Genomic DNA, 17,932 nt, shown 5'->3' with positions numbered 1-17,932 from the left:
TTTGTCCTTCCTCGTGGGTCCACTAATGCCTCTGCAAAACAACTTGTGATAATTATTAAAATGGTTACTACCACTCTCTTAGCACCACACTGTAACCACTTACGCTACCTCCTGCGTGAAACAAAACCAAATTCAAGCCAAATAGTCATCAGCCTACAAGACATTCGAGAACAAGCATTATCCCTTTATACATCGAACAAACAACTAAATTGCTTTGACTACCAGTTGGGACAGGTGTACAAACATTAATAAATTCTTTAACTTTAAGCGTCGGCCAAAGTCCCCCCAGTTCCTTCACGAATGATGTTGGAGCCGTGCTTGAGAGGGACTTGCCGTCCCTGTAGAACATGTGATGCTCCATTGTCGGTAATAATGGCTCGGAAACAGTAGCATTGCCCTCTCGCGGCCTAAATACATAAATAGCTGACATGCGGAGGGCTCCGTGCTTTCTATGAAAACATTTCAAAGTATTTATCATAAGACATTAACACCAAGTGCTGCAAAAGCATTGAGACCGCCTTGGAAAACACTGTCATGACGGTAATATGTGACTGTGCCACCGTCAATTACCGACCCGACAGGGGATCGAACCTGCAACCTTGTTGTTGTTATCACTCCATTGTAACCCCAGCGCCAACCAGCCCGTTGCTTGTGAGCGCAAACATTGTTTAATTTATTGGATCGGGCACTGCCGATTACAACCGCAAGAGCCTGTGCCGGAAGTGAGCGCTTGCGGTATAAATGCTTCGACCCCTACCCCCAAGCGCTGCATGCAACCACCCACAATTGCACATCCCGTGGGAGGCGGCTGCCATTTTCGCCGCCAGGCAATTTTAAGTCAAGCCAGGAAAGCAATGCCATGGCGGCACCGACTATATAAGTGATTCTCGATGACATGCCTGTCTGGGGATCAGAGTTTCAACCAAGCTGGTTTAGAATCACTCTGTAACTGATTGCGCCCCCATATCCCCGCACATCTCCATGAAAAGGGGACCTTGACATCTGTCCGATATCCGGTAGCATTCGGGAACATGAATAATCCCCCGCTTAAGACCCCAAGCTCAGTAGTCCCCGAGATTTGAGTGAACCGGGAGAGCAACGTAATACAAAATCATCATCACAAGAAAGCAGGCAACCGCTGCACCGCCGAAGGCCCTTTGTTACTAAGAGAAGCCACTATATATACACCCCACAAACGTATGCAACAACGCCCAGATCCAAGACTCAGCAGTGACCCTGCCTCAGCCGCACAACCTCTGGAGACAGGATTACCTCCACATGGACCCTAAAACACCGCAGTGATCCTTCCGAAACCGCACAACCTCTGGAGACAGTATTACCCCATGTGGGCTCCCAGACCCTGCCCCAGCCACACAACCTGTGGAGACAGGATTACCTCTACGTGGACTCCAAGACACGGCCGTGACCCTACCCCAGTTGCACAACCTGTGGCAACTGCACATGACTACAGAGGAAGCAAATGCTTCGCCTGCCTCTGGGGAGGGTTACCCTGTCATGGACTCTGAGAAAAAGCAGTGACCCTGCCCCACACCACAACAATGCCGACAGGGCCACGAGGCCGGCCACCAAATGCGAGATGGACTGGAACCAGCACGCGCATCTCCATGAGCCTTGGAGGAGCTAAAGCCACTTTGAAACTTAAACCGCTCCCCGAGCTAAGCCCCACAGATAGTCACCCACCCCGCACAAATGTGATCTGGCAGGAGAGTCAGCCCACACTTGGCAGCTGGCACACTGAAGGAGGCATCACTGCCTAATAAAGGACCCCCGGGATCCACCTCACTTCACTCATGCATCTGTTCTGCGTTGACCTGCTCCCGAGGAGTCGCACTTGAGGTATTTCCAAGGGTTTGGGGGCATTTTCTGATGTGCCGCAGGGAATGCTCAAGGCCAAGCTCTACTCCGTCCTAAACCTCACCTGCGTATGGGCCAACATTCCCCCCAAACCTGGGTCGTGACTATGCCGGGAGCTTACATTTGCGCCCCCCACGACCGCAACACATGCCCCGACGGAAGGAGGGGGTCCATACGAAGGGAACCTCGCCCTCTCCCCTCCATGAAAGCCCCCCCAAGCATGGCCGGTTGGCGACAGGGGGGTACAATGACTCACCACAAGCTCCCAGGCCCGACCAAAGGCATGACAAACAGCATGAAGTCCAGGTGCGCAGGCGGCCAGTATTCTCTCATAACGACGCTACCTGCACCACCAGGGTGTGGCGCGGAACCTCAAGGACAACTAACAATCTACAGTCCCCTAAACATCAAAATTACATAAACCGTAGCAGGACATAAGCAGAGGCATGAAATCGCGCCCGTCTGGACTGAACTGTCCCCAGGTGATGCGGACCAAAAGCCAATTACTGTCGAAACCCCGACACTGCCTCTGCTCGTCTTCTGCTACGTCAGCGTGGTTCCCCGATACACCATAACCTTGAGGTCTCTCGTGACACGCCACCAACGGCTAATACAAGGTACAGCCTAAAGCCACACCCGCTGGAAATACCGAGCAAGAGGCAGAGTCGACACACTCAACCCTGACTCACCTTAACAACCACGACGGACAAGGACGGCACCACGACGACCCCCGGCGTGACTGGACATCGTGTTCAGACGGCGTGTCCAGGGTGCAAAAGAGGAAGGACAGAGGGTGGGGGAGGCCTATATACCCCCCACGTTCCTCGCGCCCCGGAAGTGACGCGCTCTGCGCGCCGCAGCCCCTGGCTGCCAGAGTAGGGGGACTCCTCCCCGAGGGGTCCCCATACTTAGAAGAAGGGCAGTGGGCTGGTACCTTACTGGCACTAGATGCTCGCCCTTCTAGGGCACCCTGCGGGCGCCAGGGCAGCCGTACAGTGTCTCCCAAGAATGTGAAGGGAGTGCATACGCTACATAGTGTCTTCTAATGATGTGAGGGGAATGCATATGCTTAATAGTGTCTGTGCTACACAGTACCTCCTACAAATGTGAGGACAATGTATTTGCTCCACAGTACCTTCTAATGATGTAAGGGTCTAAGATGTGAAGGTAATGTATATGCTACACAGTAACTTCTAAGGATGTGAAGACAAGATATATATGCAACACAGTGTCTTCTAAGGATGAGAAGCCAATAGATATGATACACAGTGCCTTTTAAGGGTAATGTATATGCTACACAGTGTAGTATAAGCTTTATTCGATATAAAAAATATCATAAAAGCAATGCATTTCCAAATATACACATTATTTACATAAATAAAATGGCTTAAAAAGTCATTAAATCATCGTCTAATACAGCTTATATAGTACATTATCCACAATAGATTAAGATTCATAATTCGGTTGTTATTTTTTAAAAAACCTTAAAAAAAAAAAAAAATTAAACTAAATCTAAAATGTGTAAACTAGAAGGGAGGGACAGCTGTGTCTTCTAAATATGTGATAGTAATGTTTATGCTACACAGGGTCTTCTAAGGATGTGAGGACAATGCAAGTCCTACACTGTGCATTCTAAGGATGTGAGGGCATTGTATGTGTGCACAATGTCTTCTAAGGATGTGAAGGTAATGTGTATGCTACACAGTGAATTGCAATGATGTTAAGGTAATGTATAAACTACAGTGTCTTACAAGGATATGAAGGGAATGTATATGATGCACAGTGTCTTTTGACGATGTATTGGACCAGTTTTCCTTCTATGTAACAGTCACAGCTTTTGTAAAATCGCCAGTTTCCCCTTCTGTATATATTAAACCGAGAGCTCTGTGTAGGTGGTAGTATTAGTTGCTGCCAAATATTGCACGACTTTTTTTCAAAAGCAGCTGTATCTTGCTGACATACTGCAGAACAACACGCAGGCCGCTGAAATAGAAGCTTCAGTAGGGAATGAAAAAAAAACTACTAAACTCTGCCAAGTTGCTTGCAAAACTGATCGCTAGCGTGACCTCTTGCCTACATTCCCATTTGCCTGCATAACCACCGGCATGACCGCCAGCATGACCACGACTATGTTCTGTCCCTCACTCATTTTTGCTTCACGCTCTTGGGTAGGCGCAGGGACATATAGATGATAAGAGTACTTCTCGACTCCTCACTCAGGGCATGCCCTAACCATATAAGCCAGTGATACTCAAAGTAAGGCCCGGGGGCCGCATGCGGTCCTCCTGACCTTTACATGCGGGCCCCTGGACAAAAGCAGCACTGGGCTGCTGTTTACTTAACTCAGCACTAACATTTAAAAAAATAAAAATAAACAGCAAACATTTATTTATTGGGTAATTGCAGTTAAAATGGAAGTAACTAGGATGTTCTGCACCCCTTAACTTTAGGAACAACTTTTTAAAGACAGCAAACGTAAAAATATGGTTGTCTCTTTAAAATTCAAAAAGTGTATTTCATTAACCCGCAGAACAATTTCCCTTAATACATCAGGTTATAACAGTGCATTCAGAAGTATTTTTTTTAATGATAGCTTTCAAACATGAATTTAGAACTGTTTGAGCTTCCCCCCATCCCCACTTTAACAACAATGCCAATAGTGATTAAATCCAAACATAGGAGAAGGTTTTGTACAGCACACATCCTGAAGTATTGTATTTCGAGGTCCTCTTGCATGTGAAAAAAGGAGGGAAATTGAAATAAAACAATTGCCCAGGATCACACAATTTGGTTAAGTGGGGAACCTGGGATTCATTCCAGGTTTTCTGATCCACATTGTGAAATTCAGTTCAGGCAGTACCTGCTTCACTTCCACTACACTTACTTTATGCCCCTCCCTCCCACTCAACCACCGCCCTACAGGCATCAGTCTCGGTCACACCAAAGACCGAACATTTTGGCCCCTGGGAAAATGTTTGCGAGTACCCATGTAAAAAGCATATCACAGACACACTCTGTCATCTTGGGCACTACCACACGCTTGCATGCTAGACATCAGTAAAGTGCTATATAAACGCAATTACATGCATTACTATCATGATCTAAATTTCTGTCCAAGAATTTGTAGTCCTGTTATTCAAGTTTCACAGTTTGTGTCAATGTCATCTTATTTGCGGCAAAGCGCTATGAGGCACCGGCGACATTAATAATATATGTTTTACAATCAATATAAATAAGCAGGAACCTGAATCACTGCAAAGTGCTACCTCAACAAGGAGGGTGGACTGAAACCGTGGTTGCAATTTTAGACAGCCAAATACAAAACTAAAGTTCAAGAAGGATAGAAATGTTTTATCATTTGGGGCAAACACGTTGAAGCAGCTGTCACTAACAGTAAGGGTCAAGGACATTATGGTTGCATTTGTTAGAAAACATTTTCAAGATAGGTATTGATTACCTGGGTATCTGTTAATCTTTTCACAAGGATTTGGCAGGGCATTCTCAGAAATCTTTGTCTGCTAGATTTCATCAAGAGATCTCAAGTTGTCCCAGGTCAGGTGAGATAAAAATATATGGCCTGCCCAGTCCCTCTTCCTTCTTTGTATTCGGTACTTGAAGTTTTTCTTGCTGTTCCTTCATAAATTAAAAATTACAAATATCAGAATACAAAGGAATAAAAATGGACTGGGGGAGTTCGGCACACTAGACATGTGTGGGCATCAGATCTGCGACCTTTAGATCCTCTACGTACAGGCATTGAGGCTTAACCGGCTACATCATGGGTCAGAGGTTCAAACTGGAATGGCATGGGAAGCAAAAAAAAGATGGATTTAGGCCCAGATCTCTGTATTGGGGTGAATGTATGACATTGTTCTGCATTCTGTCCATCAATTGTTCTTTTTGCATTTGTCACCCGAGTGGGACGGGTATGCCCAGAAGTGGGTCCGGTGTTCTCCAGGCCACTGGATTCAAGCTATCCTGTCTGATGAGGAGTGAAACCCCCAAACCGGTCATGGGATGCTTGTTCCCGGTCCAGGGAAGATCTGGCTTGGCAGTTCGGGCTGGGCTGTTCTCATGAGGCACCGGGTCAAGACTGATTTGCATATGGCCAGGTCTAAACTGGGGTGGCATGGTGAACAAAAGAATGATGGATTTAACCCACATCTCTTGACTGGGGGTGAATGTTTTGATTTGTTGTGCACTCCGTCCATCAATTGTGTGTCTTTTACTTTTAGAAAGTAGGCATTTTCTTGTCCAAACCATTTGGTTAGCACGAGCAGTTGGCCCTTGTGTATTTCTCCCGTAAGGTGTTACCTAGGGGCTGGGGGATGGCAGGATGAACCCTGCTGACAGGTTGGGTGGGGGTGCAGCTGTCACCTACCACACGTGCACTTCAATAGAGGCTGTCTCCTGCACTCACAAAGACCTATACACTACACTAGCCCTGTCATCCCAGACCTCTTAGGACCTGGGCTGGAAAAGGAAGGAAATTCCAGAACCAAATGTGGGGTGAAGCCTAGAAGTTTTCTCCGACTTCAAAAATGGTATGTGGTAAAATTATTGGGCCCTGAGAACAACTCATCAGATTACTCTGGACCTATGGAAAAATCAGAAGGACTGCTCTGCTGCCAAGCTACTGAAAGGACTGTTCTGCTGTCCTGCTACAAGAAGGACTGCTCTGCAGCCATGCTTCCTGAGGAAGGAAGACTGGACCTGCTCCTTGAACCTAGAACCTCCAGAGTGACTACAAGGGCTAGCTGACTGTCCTCCTGTCCTAAGTTAAAGTGGCATACCATTCTCCAGAGACTTGCCCTGCATTTGCCCAGCTGCCCAGATTCAACCGAACTTGCCTGTGCCCTGCTGCTGGCTTCTGCTGAAGTGAGCACGATGCAAGACCTCCCATCGCAGAACCTCACAGCTCCTGATCAGTGGCCCCAGCAGAACCAAGGCAACTCGACACAGCTCAATATAGGACCTCGCATCTCAGTCCTGGTTCAACCAGGTACACTGTCCAGCAGGGCAAACTCGGCCCTGTACCCAGCCTGCGCTCCATCGAGGTCGACTTGAACTTGTGACTTTGTCCCAGTCCATCGTGACCAGATAACCTCAGTTAACGCTTTGTGCTTTTAAGGCACTACACTTCCCTAAATCTTTGAAATTGCATATCTCTGGTTCTACTGATTGTTTTATTGTTCTCAAATAGTTAATTACATTTTACACTATTTTTCTAAATTAGTGTGGGATTCTTCTTATGTTGTGTTTCCCTTTGTTGCTGTTCGAGTACTGCATAAATATCTTACACATTTCCTCTGAGTTAAGCCGGACTGCTTTTGTGCCAAGCTGTTAAGCACAGGTTCATTTAGCGACTTCTTGTTATTTCCCCTGATGAGGATTGTAGTTGTTGCTTGAGAAGGGTTTAACCCTCCTCAACCAATAACCTAATTTCTCACTTTTCAGTCTCGCTGCCCTTTAGTGGTGTATCCAGTTCTTCACCAGGAGAACAGATGTTGATTATCAATAGCCTGGTCAGTGCTACAGAGAGACAGTCAGGAGTCAAAGTCAAGGGAGTGAGTCTGGGCCACAGCATTACCTCTGCTATCCACTCTTCATTGATTTAACTTACTTAATTCACATTCTCAGAAACACAACAATGAGAGAATGCAACTAGCAAATAGATTTGTTTTTCGTAACTAGTATTTTCATAAGGAGAAATCGTTTACATATTGAAGAGGTGGTGAATGGAGTAAAGTTGGAGTTTGTGTTTCCTGGGACACAGTTATTTGCTTAGCAGGATGTTGTTCATTTGCTCTCTAGGACTTTATTTGAGTTTTAGGTACCCACTAAATATATGGCGAAACATCAAAATAATGTATGTTTCTGCTTGAATGATACTGTTTCTGTAGTAAACCAAGAAAACGTTTATATAGGCCAAAAACCTCATACCTCAACTCAAAACCAGGGCCACTGCATTTTCGCATAATTATGGATTTACCATATTTACCTCATCATCCACCATTTGCTCCATAATTTGCAGATTTTAACAAAAACGTTCATCCCGCCTAAACGGATCATTAGCTGCTAAAAACGTGGCGACAGGCCAGTTGCAAAGGGTAACTGGTCAACTTTCAGTTGCTTGTTGCTGTATTTTTGTGTTAAACTGGTACTAATACAGTGAAATCTTATACAGTACTAGCATGTGTAGAAATGAGAATCTAATGAAGTAATGTTATCACCTATGCTGTATATTTTTTCTATTCTTACCACACAATTTAGTCAATCCTGCCACATAATTTGGTCCTCCCTGCAGCACTGTTCCAAGCTGGCAAACCAAATCTCGTATGTCTTTTCCCGTTCAAGAGCATACCTTTGTACTGTGTCTGAAATATGCAATCTTCAAACATTATACTTGACAGTAATGAAGCAGATCATATACAAAAGCTGCTTGTTTTGACTGATATTAAGAATAGGTCAATAAATGCTCTTTATCCCTTCACCTCATTTTCACAGATCTGGAAGCGTTCAGCATCACTGGAGTGAAATATACAATTTCGTCGAGCACCTGGCCCACAAGTTTATAAGGTATTTATTTATTTCACTTGTTTTGTAAAAGCGACAAGAGTGTGGTCAAGCATAATGTAAGGCGGCTGATTGGGTTAACAGAGGCAGCATAGAAGCGCATCACCAATGACAATGGAAGAGGTAGTGTAAGGCCGTGGACCAGGAGAAACTGAATGTGGCCAAGAGAAGCAGAGGGTCCTCCTACCCAATGAATTAGTTTTCTAGAACTTGTGATTTTGATGTCTAGGTCAATAAAGTATATTTATGGATACAGATTCTAACTCACTTAAGTTTAAATGTGAATTTGCCCTATCTAAAACCTTCAAAAACAAGTGGATCATTTTTCTGAAAGAGTTTTAGTCTAAGCAAACACACTGCCAATGATTGAACCAAGAAACTTCCCCACTTATTCAAATTTGTGCGATGTTGACCAAATGATGAAGAATTTTAGGCCCAAGTGGGGGGACCGCAATTGAGCTGTTGGGGAAACACCTTGACCACTTCCCTAAATTTAGGGGAGGGCTTTGCCCTATGTGTCAGCTCCCACCTGTTTCAGAAAGAAAATGTTTGCAGTTTCAGGTCTACCCTGTCATGGTCGAAAGGTAGAATTGGTGTTATGGATCTGTAAATTTATTTCAAAGTTAAAAGGCACCAGCCGTGCTGGGTATTTTCATCCAGCAAGCCATGTAGAGGCTGAGGGTTCTCCATGGAAGTCAGTCATGTCCTACATGGCCGTCTTGGACAAAGGGGGTGCCACCAGAAATGGCTGCGAGCCAGCCACCCTGAATTTGGCCCCCACAACTTGTAAGGGCATCCCATCCACTACATCACTGTTCCCAATGGTGTTGACTGTGGCAGTACTGCTACCCAGAATAAGCACCTTACCCCGCACTGAAATTCAACAGAGGAGCACAGGAGAAGGCAAATGGGGCTTCGGCCATTTTGTGGAGGCAGCTCTATAACTATCCTCTTCTGAAACTCATTTCTCCTCATGTACCTCAGTTCTCTCATCTGTCAAATTTGGTAATTAATATAGACTGGTTAAAAGCTAGTGTTGATCAATACACAAATATTGGAAAATTACAATAACGTCCATAATAATTGAGTGTAAGCAACGTGTGAGGAGGCACTGACTGATATAATTGACTTTTATTTAATGAATTTTGAGTTAGAGATAAATGAACACATGAAAGGGATACCTCAATGGCCTCACAATACATCAGGTTTCAATATATTGTAGACCCAGTCAACAAGGCAGCTGCAAAAGCACAGATGAACAAACACAAAGTGCTGCGAAGCATACCAATGGCAGTTGTATGCTATAAAAGATCCACTTAACATCACTTGTAAATTATGAGATCATAAACCTGGTTCTGTTCTTCACTACCACATAAATTCTAAATCACTCTCTACTTTAATCTACTCTTACTATTTTCAGGGCTTGAGATATGCTTTAGTTGTTCCCACGAAAGCAGTGTCTGGTACCCTGTTCTGTGGTGTTGGCTGCTTGCCTTTGGCACAGTTATAGTATAAGGTCTGTTGGCACATTTGCAAAATGAGTCAATAAAACTCTGTAAGTCTGCAGTTAGCCACAGATATTTTAGCAGCGCTTAATTTCAGGTGGTGGTTGCCAGTAGGCGGGTCACCTGCACTGATTTTTGGGGACCGGCTTATATTTTTCAGCATCAAGCATTTTAGAAATCAAGAGAGGATAAACACACAAAAATGGAAAGACGCAGGAAGACAGAAAAAATGATCACCAAGATAGAAAGCAGGAACCTGAAAGAATAAAATAAACCGGCAGGGAGCGTGTGGTGGGGGACTAAAAATGTATGAGGTGTATTTAAGAATATGCGGCCGTGGTATTAAGCACGCTGACGTTCAATTGCACCAGCATAGATAGGGCTTCTTAGCAGAGATTTGAACACCAACACTCATTTATTTATTTATTTTTTAACAAATTAAGCACTGCATTTTACACATTTTGCAGTTCATCTGCAAGCACTGTGATGAGTCAGCGGAAAGTCATGCCGAGTATCACTCATTGTGTCAAGGGGCTTGTTGAGACTTGCAGTCTTGGCTCCTTACTTGCCAGAGCATTTATATATAACAGAGAGCAGCAATGAAACAAAAATACCATACAGCCTTGGGCATAGCTGCCAAAGTTGTCAGCTCCATGAATGGCTAGTTAGGCCAGCGAGACCTGTGTTTTTTTCCTTAGAATTCAGGGACATGCAGTCTAATTTATCGCAGTATAAAACTAGAACTACAAATTGCAGAATTCCAAGAAATACCAGGGACTGGCCTAACTAGTCAAGCATGAAACGTGAGTTTCAGTACATGTCAGTTAATGCTCAATATCTCCAGCACTGACAGACGCCAAAGCATAAGGCCACGCATCTTAAACCGGGTAATTGTTGTTTGTTATCCAGGACCACTGATATGATACAACAGTTAGAAACCAAGTTAGATTACAAGGCAAGGATCATTAAATTATGTGTTTATCAATCAATGAAGGGGGGGGAGAATGAACCAATGCCAGAGTGACAAGGATTATTTCTTTGAAGACCCTCAACCATATAATCACAGTCTATGGTGTATGTAACCTCCACTTAGTGCGGTTTGGTGGCCAGCGTCCTCATTGGGTCTGTCACTTTAGTGTCCAGTTCTCCAAGTGACTGCATTACTTCCACCAAGAGGGAGACTGTCTGGATATCTAGCATTTGGTTGGGGAGAGGCATGTGGGAAGGCTGCTGTGGATGGTTTCAAGCAATGCTTTACCTATTAAACATAAATATCCCTCCACAACCACAAAGCATTAGAAGTGCCAGCTTGAGGTATGGGCTTATGGATGGAGCCTTTTACCACTTACCGTCTTGAGCAAAGTCTGGTCATAGGCGAAGACGGGTGAGTAAATCCACCACCCCCCCTCTTTTTCCTTTTGGAAAATGTTAAGAAATAAGGGCCCCAATATAGTTTGTCTTGCAAAGGCCATAGACCCATCATGGCTGTTTTAGGCCGAAACATGCTGACCCGATCACTAGGTGTCGTGGTTCAGTGACTTGTCCACTCAATACTACCCTTGTTTTTAGTCTTGTCCCTATCTTTTCTCTTTTTTTCCCAAATAAAGATTTACCTACAAGGCAGGAGATAATTTTAACTCACTCATCACTGTCAATATCTAGACAGTCTACCTCCTGGTGGAGGTAACGCAGTCACTTGGAGAAAGGGACACTCAAGTGGCAGACCCAATGATGACTCTAGCCACCAAATCACACTAAGCTAAGCTTACATGCACCGCAGACTGTGATGGGGTGGTTGAGGATCCTCAAAGAAATCATCCTTTCGAATGTAGCATTGAGACCGTTGTGATTCATTCTCCCCCCTTCGTTGATTGATAACCAGTATAATTTGGAAGCTTAATGGACCTCTTCTTCTTCTGCCCTCTATTGATTTGTACTATATCATTAAATAATGGGACAATAAAAACATGTTCAAGCTCGAAAGCAGACACATTCCCCAGAACCTAATGGTTTTATCTTGCATGAAAGCTATACAATATCCCCAAGACTAAAATAATGTGTTGGAGATGGGTGCTACTCTGGGGTTGTTTTCTGCCAAATGCTACAAGCCGACATACGCTTACTTCTTCCAATAAATGGTGTGCCTTTTTTATTCTGTGTATCCAGTTATATTTTCAAACTGGTCTTCAATGTTTTGTTTACACTGTGTCCACACTTGGGCCTCTTGAAGCATCTTTTTTCATGAAGAGTCTCACACTACAGTACTACATGGGACTCGTGTGTGATAGTTTGTTATTTCTTTCAACAGGCTTACATCTTCAGGTTTCATGCTATCTCAGAAAGCCTCCTCCCGCTGTAGTCTTAAAACCAGCCCTAATTTCATAGATGAGAACCTCTCCACCTTTGAAACCATATCCCTACCCTCAACAAGCCTATCTATTTATCCAACCAAACGTTTGCCTAAACCTACATAGCGCCCACATATGCTCACACCTAGCTCCTATTAATTTAACGTTCCACAAAGTAACATGAGTAAATATATTGAATGGTTTCTGTGAGAGCACACGACTAAACCCAATAGCAACAATAACCAGTATATTGCTAACCACTAAACGTGGGTCCCTGAGTATCATGCTACATGCTGCAAAGTGCTTCAATTCTTTGTCAGGTATAGTAAGCGTTATATACATGCAATCACAATCACAACACAACACAATACAGTAGTGTAAGGAGTGGATCACAAAAATATTTTTGATAGATGCTATTACATGTCCTTGAGGTTAAGATAGGCATTGTTTGATGCAAAAAACATTTTACTACCAGATTATGAAGCAGATTTTGATATCTGCTAATGTGTGACAGGACTTTTTGTGCATATTTCCTGAGTTGTATTTTGTTGTGGTGGTGATGTGTTGTTTTTTGTGCTGCTGTGTTTTCTTACTACATTACTACATTGTATTTTTGTTGTTTGGTACTGGGGTTGTTGGCTGGCATTCTGTTTTTGCAATTTAAGTTATATTGGCATTTTGCTTTATTTTATGCTGTTATGTTGCTTACTTTGGAAATGTTATCAAATGCTGCTACATTTCCAACTAAAAGCAACACATTCATTTACATTTCCATTTAGAGACAACAACCACTAAGGTCGTAAAATATCACTGCTCTAGCTCTTGAACTATTTAAGACACTAGTCAGTTTAAATGTGTGCCAGAGACATAAAATCTTTAGTTGCATTTGATTAATTAAAAGCATAGAAAGAAGCATTGATCAAAAAATGTCAGAAAACAAACACTGTATTACAGGGGATCAGTAGGGTAGTTCTATCACTTAAAGGATGCTACCAGGGTTATACTGTTACCCTTTTAAACCACTCATTCAGAGTGACTAGGGGCACTGATAAATTAAGATAAAAGCATACAGCTACTATTCATCTTTGTGGGAGCTATCCCGTGGACCAGATAAAGTACAAGTGGCAGAAAGGTATAAAAAAACGCTCACTCAAAGTTACTATAGGAGCAGCAATAAATCAAAGTACATGCGTGCAGTAGTTATTAATAGTCATGGGAGCAAACCACTTATTAGACCCGGGTTCCCTGGTTGACTGAGGTAGGTACCTTAGGCCAAATAGGGACCCTCGTTCCCATGTCAGGGAAAGGTAGGACACCTTCTCAGATAGCCCCTGCTCACCCCCTTGGTAGCTTGGCAAGAGCAGCCAGGCTTATCTTCAAGGCAAATGTGTAAAGTATTTGCAACCACGCTCACAACAACCCAATGATGACACCACAAATGGACTCCACACGAGTTGTATAAAAACAAGTATAAATTAATATAAAAAGATATACCATAAGACCACATGATATAAATCCAACATATGCATATTTGTAATATTCCTCCTGGCCGGTTGTTAGGCCAGCCACCCCTTGTAAGTTCTGGCAATATTAATGATCAATTCTAAACATTCCACTGCAGTCCTACTGCAATGCTATGCAGTTCGTAATGCAAGAATCAGGCACTTTACAATTTAAAAATAATGCAATGCGTAACGCAACAATCAGGTACTTCATTATGCAGAAATAATGCAATGCATAATACACTAATCAGGTAGTTCATTATGCAGGAATAATGCAATGCGTAATACACTAATCAGGTAATTCGTTCTGCAGAGACAATGCAATGCGCAATATGACAATCAGGTCGTTTGTTATGCAGAAATAATGCAATGCGTAATACGACAATCAGGTAGTTCTTTATGCAGAAATAATGCAATGTGTAATACGACAATCAGGTAGTTCGTTATGCAGAAACAATGCAATGTGTAATACAACAATCAGGTAGTTCGTTATGCAGTAATAATGCAATGTGTAATACGACAATCAGGTAGTTCGTTATGCAGAAACAATGCAATGCGTAATACACTCCAGCATCGATCACGGTGCCTTAGGTGGTCTCTCCGCCACTCGTGCTGACTCGCAGTCAGCCTCTGTCAACAGTTGCCCCCACACGGGTATGGTGTAAACAAAAAGTGTAGCTCTGCACTCCGGCCCCGGTACTGCCACTCCTTTGGCAAGTACGGGCCGCGATTCGAGCCGAAGCAGAGGCTCGCGCTGCAGGAATGGGAGAGGCTGAGAGCGTCTCCCTCCAAGCCTGCACCCCACCCCAGGCGTCGACACACGTTACCTGGGGGCTGCAACCTCGCTCTCCTCTCCTCTTCCAGCGACTTGGGCCTCCGATGCAATCTTTGTGAATTCCGGGCAGTGGGACTCGGGCCCTCCCTCGACGAGGTTGGTTCCAGGTCCCGCTCTGGCAACGGCAGGCTGGGGCTGGCGGCTCAGCTACTCCGGGGCTGCCGGTCCGGAACGCTGATGCTACGAAGATCTCAGGCTGCAACAGGACACACGCACACAGCATCGCTGAGACTCACTTGAGCTTCGGGGGTGCACGATCACCGGGCACTCCTCACGAAGGTTTCATGCTGCACGAAGCACACGCACACAGCTTTGCTGAGACTCACTTGAACTCAGGGTGCACGATAACAAGGCAATCCTCACGAAGGTCTCAGGCTGCACAAAGCACACACACACAACGTCGCTGAGACTCACTTGGACTCTGGGTGCACAATAACAAGGCAATCCTCACGAAGGTCTCAGGCTGCACAAAGCACACGCACACAGCGTCGCTGAGACTCACTTCAAATCCAGGTGCAGGGTAACAAGGCATTCCTCATGAAGGTCTCAGGCTGCACAAAGCACATGCACACAGCATCGCTGAGACTCACTTGGACTCCGTGTGTGCACAATAACAAGGCAATCCTCACGAAGGTCTCAGGCTGCACAAAGCACACGCACATAGCGTCGCTGAGACTCACTTGGACTCCGGGTGTGCACGTTAACAAGGCAATCCTCACGAAGGTCTCAGGCTGCACAAAGCATACGCACACAGCATCGCTGAGACTCACTTGGACTCCGGTGCACACGATAACAGGACAATCCTCACGAAGGGCTCAGGCTGCAAAAAGCACACACACACAGCGTCGCTGAGACTCGCTTGGACTCCAGGTGCCCACGATCACAGGGCATTTCTTACGAGGGTCTCAGGCTGCCAAAAGCACATGCACACAGCGTCGCTGAGACTCTCCTGTAATCTTTTGTGTTCCTGAGTTTCCGCAACAGGGAACCAGCTCACCTCGGGCCCTAGGGGATAAGTTACTTCCGAACAAAGCACACAGCAAAGTCCTTTCAAGCAGGGGGACACAGCACACAGCAAAGTCCCTTGAGCCTCTCCTTGGTTAAAACAGCAAACTGCAGGCCAGCCCCAGAACACACAGCAAGGGTTAGTCCTTTCCTTCAGTCTCTTCAGTTGCTTCTTCCTTGGCAAAGGTTCCTCTTGACCACAAAGTAGCTTCAGTCTTCATCAATCCATTTCTCCAAAGTTCAGGGGCTTCAGCTCTCATAGTTATACCCCTAAATGTCTTTGAAGTCTTTGTGTTCAGGGGGGCACTGACCCCTGTTCAAACCAGTTCTGGGTGCCTCCCTGCCTGTGACACCTTTTTCCTTTGATTATTGGGGGTCTGGATTCTCAATCACTCAGCAGAATATGGGACCATTGTTTTATGGCAGCAACCCAGGCCTCTTAACCTCTAGGTGCTACTCCTCCCCCTACACTCCAGATGCAGGTCAGCCTGTTGCTGTCTCACCTTCTCCCCTGGGTCAAGACATTCCCCAGATCCTATCACTTTCAAATCCAGACAGTCAATTCACAACCAGGCAGAGACACACAGAAATGTTAGAGCACAAAAACCCAGCCACTTCTAAAAGAGTGGCTTCTAAACACACAATGCAAAAACCACCTTCATAAAAAGATGTGTTATTACATTGTGAGTTCAGGCATACTAAACTTCACCTCTCCATCTTAAGCCTTTGGGAATATAGGCTGGAAACATATTACACAGCCTCCCCAAACTGTCCTATGGGCAAGATGGCCTTTCAACAGCGAAAAACGAAATGGAGATTATTTCACTGTCAGGACATGATACACAGCTTAGTACGTGTCCTATCTTTCACATGCACTGCACTCTGCCCAGGGGGTACCTTGGACCTACCATAGGGGTGTCATTGAAAGGGAAGGGTAAGGTCTGGCAAGTGGGTGCACTTGTCAGGACAACATGGCAGTTTAACAAACTGCGCGCAGGCACGGCAATGGCAGGCCTGAGTTCCCTCTTTAAGGCTACTTGTGTGGGTGGCACAATTAGTGCTGCAGGCCCACTAGTAGCAGTTGAATTACCAGCCCTGGCACACATAGTGCACTTTACTAGGGACTTTACTAGTAAGGCAAACATACCAATCATGGACAACCAATTACCATCACACTTTAAACAGGCAGCACATGCACTTTGACACTGATCAGCAGTGGCAAAGTACCCAAAGCATCTAAGCCAGTCAAACAAAATCCATTACAGAATCAAAAATAAACGAGGTAGAGACAATACTTCAGGGGTAATCACGCCAAGAAATGCTAGGTCTAACACGACTGAATGCCAAGAATGCTATTTTACTAACAGCCCCTTTGGAGGTAACTGTGAGAATAGCAATAAATTAAAGTGCCTGTGTGCAGCAGCTACTAGTAAACCCCTCCCAAGCGTGCAACTGGTCTTTGTCCCTCCCGTCTGACCTGAGCACCTTCCACTGTATTGAAAACACTGGGAACCCCTTGTGGTGCAAACAGGTTTATCAAAACCAATTCCTGGGTTATTGTAATACAGAGCACAAATGGACAGTATTTACAAGGTCTTTGTCCTTACTAAAATTTTGACAGCAAGACTTGTCCCCGCCATGCTCGATGGCCCTTTAGCAGGTGTCTAGTGTTTGCGGCTTCCAGGCTTCCCTTGCTACCGTGATCTGTGTGGGTGGCCATCCGGTCCAGTCCAGACTGAAAGTGCCGTGTCCACTCAAACCTAACCCTTATAGACCAATTGCCTGCTCCCAGTGCCCCTGCCATGAGGCATCCCAAAGGCACTGTTTGAGCCACTCTTTGACCCTTGGTGACTAATCGCCTGATCCCAGTGCCCCTGCCATGAGGCATCCCAAGGACACTGTTTGAGCCACTCTTTGACCCTTGGTGACCAATCGCCTGATCCCAGTGCCCCTGCCGTGAGGCATCCCAAGTACACTGTTTGAGCCCCTCTTTCTACTGGGCTACTGATCTTTTCTGTTTGCATTTGCGTGCTTCCTCCGCTGACCTTTCTCCCCAATTCTAGTGCGGCTGCGACGCACGAGTTCCGGTGTGGGCGGGTGGGCATTCGCGTGGGGAAGTTAAGTCATGCAGAGGGTCCCTATGCCCTTGCTTATGACCTCTCTTTCCTCCCCGCCCTTACTCTTGCGTTGGGTGATTCAAAGCACGCCAGCTGATTGCTGACCTGCATTTTCCTGGAGTTTTACTCTCCCACGCCTACAGACCCCACCCTCGGTAGGCATTTATCA

At 45.2% G+C, this 17,932-nt stretch overlaps 1 protein-coding gene across 2 annotated transcripts in view; it reads left to right on the top strand.

Annotated features, from left to right (window-relative positions):
- Nucleotides 1-17,932, top strand: part of ANTXR1 (ANTXR cell adhesion molecule 1) — a 493,093-nt gene that overhangs the window by 137,108 nt on the left and 338,053 nt on the right. For both annotated transcript variants that reach the window (XM_085636306.1, XM_085636307.1), the window contains exon 2: nt 8,383-8,454. In XM_085636306.1, the coding sequence (XP_085492432.1) occupies nt 8,383-8,454 (72 nt within the window). The remainder of the gene's footprint in view (nt 1-8,382; nt 8,455-17,932) is intronic.

The sequence above is a fragment of the Triturus cristatus genome, chromosome 11 (assembly GCF_964204655.1).
Source record: "Triturus cristatus chromosome 11, aTriCri1.1, whole genome shotgun sequence".
NCBI classification, from domain to species: domain Eukaryota; kingdom Metazoa; phylum Chordata; class Amphibia; order Caudata; family Salamandridae; genus Triturus; species Triturus cristatus.
The sequence above is the reverse complement of the archived record's forward strand: the minus strand, read 5'-3'. Positions and strand labels throughout refer to the sequence as shown.